The sequence below is a fragment of the Octopus bimaculoides genome, chromosome 4 (genome assembly GCF_046866305.1).
Source record: "Octopus bimaculoides isolate indiv1 chromosome 4, ASM4686630v1, whole genome shotgun sequence".
In the NCBI taxonomy this organism is placed as follows: Eukaryota; Metazoa; Mollusca; class Cephalopoda; order Octopoda; family Octopodidae; genus Octopus; species Octopus bimaculoides.
Window position 1 is genome coordinate 6,087,291 of NC_142931.1, and position 2,500 is coordinate 6,089,790.

Below are 2,500 nucleotides of genomic sequence, written 5' to 3' on the forward strand. Positions count from 1 at the left end.
TATAACACACTCAGTGCACACATCATATAAACAGCACACCACACACCACCTTTATATATATATATATATATATATATATATATATATATATATATATATATATATACATATATACATACACACACATATATATATATATATATAAACACGCGCGCGCGCACTCACACTTACACACGCAAACACACGCACACATACACACAGAGAAACAGATAGAAACGCAAATAACCCAGGGTAAAAAGAACAAGTGCGAAGTGAGAGAACCCAAACGCAAAACGTCTACCTTTTCTGCTTACCTATTTTTACGTGTCATTCTACACTCCAAAGATAGCGCTCATCCGAGAACTCGGTGGCTTCCAGCATCTGCACCAGCCTACATCATTTATAGCATCAGCATCAACATCATTGGCCACGTCTCTCCAGAACAGGAGCTGTCGTGTTAACTTATTTACTGATCACCGTAACAGCATCTTTTTTAATTACTTCGAAGTGGCAACTCTAAAAGCGCAGAGGAACCAATGTGCGGCCATTCTGTGCAGGCTGACCAAAGTACGAGTTCGGAAAAAAAAGAAGAAAAGAATCTCTTCTTCTCCAGTTCTGTTTATTTGATAAATAATTTTTTCCTCTTCTCCATTCACTCTCTTTCTCTCTCTCACACACACAGACACACTTTCTCTCTCTAACTGTTTCTCATCCCACCCTCTGTTCATCTTTCAAATTTTTGTACCTTATATCTTTCTCTACTTTCTTTCTTTATATGACCATCACCCTTTACATTTAGAATCATATTTGTTTTGATTCGCCGCTCCGGTTGCTACGATTCCCTTAAGAGGAGAAACGGAGGGAAGAAGATGTTACATATATCTAAATCACATTAGGAGAAATTAATTTAATTTTTTAAAATTTATTTATATATTTATAAAGGAAAATCCTTAACTAAAAAAAAAAAAAAGAAATTCTTCAGTAATTAACTGAAGAAAATAAATTTTTCAATTCTTGTTTTTTTTTTCGTTTTTCTCCCTTTTTCTTAAAAAAAGGGGGAAAAGCACATTTTTTCAACACCAGTTCAACGGGAAATATACACACACACTCACTGCTAAAACCAGTTAAACCATTACCAGGAATAATTTGAATGTGAAATATTTGATCTGATCTCCAGTAATAGAAATACTATTTGATCCATCTCGATTGATGATAACTCATTCTGACGGAAGTAGTTTTCGACAAATACACAAATAAATCCCTTTTACATCTGGATGTAGTGTGTTCTTAGAAAACGTGTCAAAATTGTAGTCCTTCACTTTGGCGAGGAGGGTTTCTCCAAATTCACCATGGCCTCTGTTGCGGCATGGTTACCTTTTGCCCGGGCCTCCGCTATAGGATGGGTTCCTGTGGCCCGGAACCCCTTACCCACACCAAAAGTGCGGGAAGAACACAAAAGAGGGGACAATAAAATGCTAATTAATGTGTCGGGACGCAGGTTTGAAACCTGGAGGACTACCCTGGAAAAATACCCCGACACTTTACTTGGTTCAAACGAAAAGGAATTTTTTTACGATGAAGAAACGAAGGAGTATTTCTTTGACCGCGACCCAGAGTTCTTCAGACATGTTTTGAACTACTATAGAACGGGTAAGCTCCATTACCCAAAGCATGAGTGTATTCAATCGTATGATGAGGAAATGTCATTTTTCGGTATAATGCCTGATCTAATAGGTGACTGTTGCTATGAAGATTACAAAGATCGACGGCGAGAGAATAGCGAGCGTCTTCTCGATGACAAAGCTTCAGAGAATGGGGACAGTACACCGGCAGTGACGATTCGGGAAAAGTTCTGGCGGGCTTTTGAAAACCCGCACATCGGAACAACAGCACTTGTTTTTTATTATGTCACCGGTTTTTTCATTGCAGTTTCTGTGATGGCTAATGTAGTAGAGACTGTCCCTTGTGGGATTATTCCAGAAACCAACGAAAACCCCCCTTGCGGGGAACGTTACGAGTTGGCCTTTTTTTGTCTGGATACCGCTTGTGTTATGATTTTCACAGCAGAGTATTTGTTACGGGCTTACGCCGCTCCCGACCGCTGTAAATTCATAAGAAGTGTTATGAGTATAATAGATGTGGTAGCAATTCTTCCATATTATATAGGTCTTGTTATTACAGACAACGATGATGTGAGCGGAGCTTTTGTTACGCTTCGTGTCTTCCGCGTATTTAGGATTTTCAAATTCTCCAGGCATTCACAAGGATTACGTATTCTCGGTTATACACTGAAGAGCTGCGCCAGTGAACTTGGCTTCCTCCTCTTTTCATTAACCATGGCTATCATCATTTTTGCTACTGTGATGTTTTACGCGGAGAAGAATGTTATAAAAACCAAATTCACCAGTATTCCTGAAGCATTCTGGTATACAATCGTTACCATGACGACGCTAGGGTGAGTAACACTGGTTGCCATTAGCAACACCTTTATATCATTATTAACACAAACATTTCAGTTGTT

The 2,500-nt window shown here is 38.8% G+C and overlaps 1 protein-coding gene across 4 annotated transcripts in view; it reads left to right on the plus strand.

Annotated features, from left to right (window-relative positions):
- LOC106869372 (potassium voltage-gated channel protein Shal) overlaps window positions 1–2,500 on the plus strand; it is a 442,940-nt gene that overhangs the window by 1,159 nt on the left and 439,281 nt on the right. For all 4 annotated transcript variants that reach the window (XM_052966873.2, XM_089350211.1, XM_089350212.1 and 1 more), the window contains exon 1: window positions 1–2,434. This exon is cut by the window's left edge. In XM_052966873.2, coding sequence (XP_052822833.1) covers window positions 1,329–2,434 — 1,106 coding nt within the window. In that variant the 5' untranslated portion in view covers window positions 1–1,328. The remainder of the gene's footprint in view (window positions 2,435–2,500) is intronic.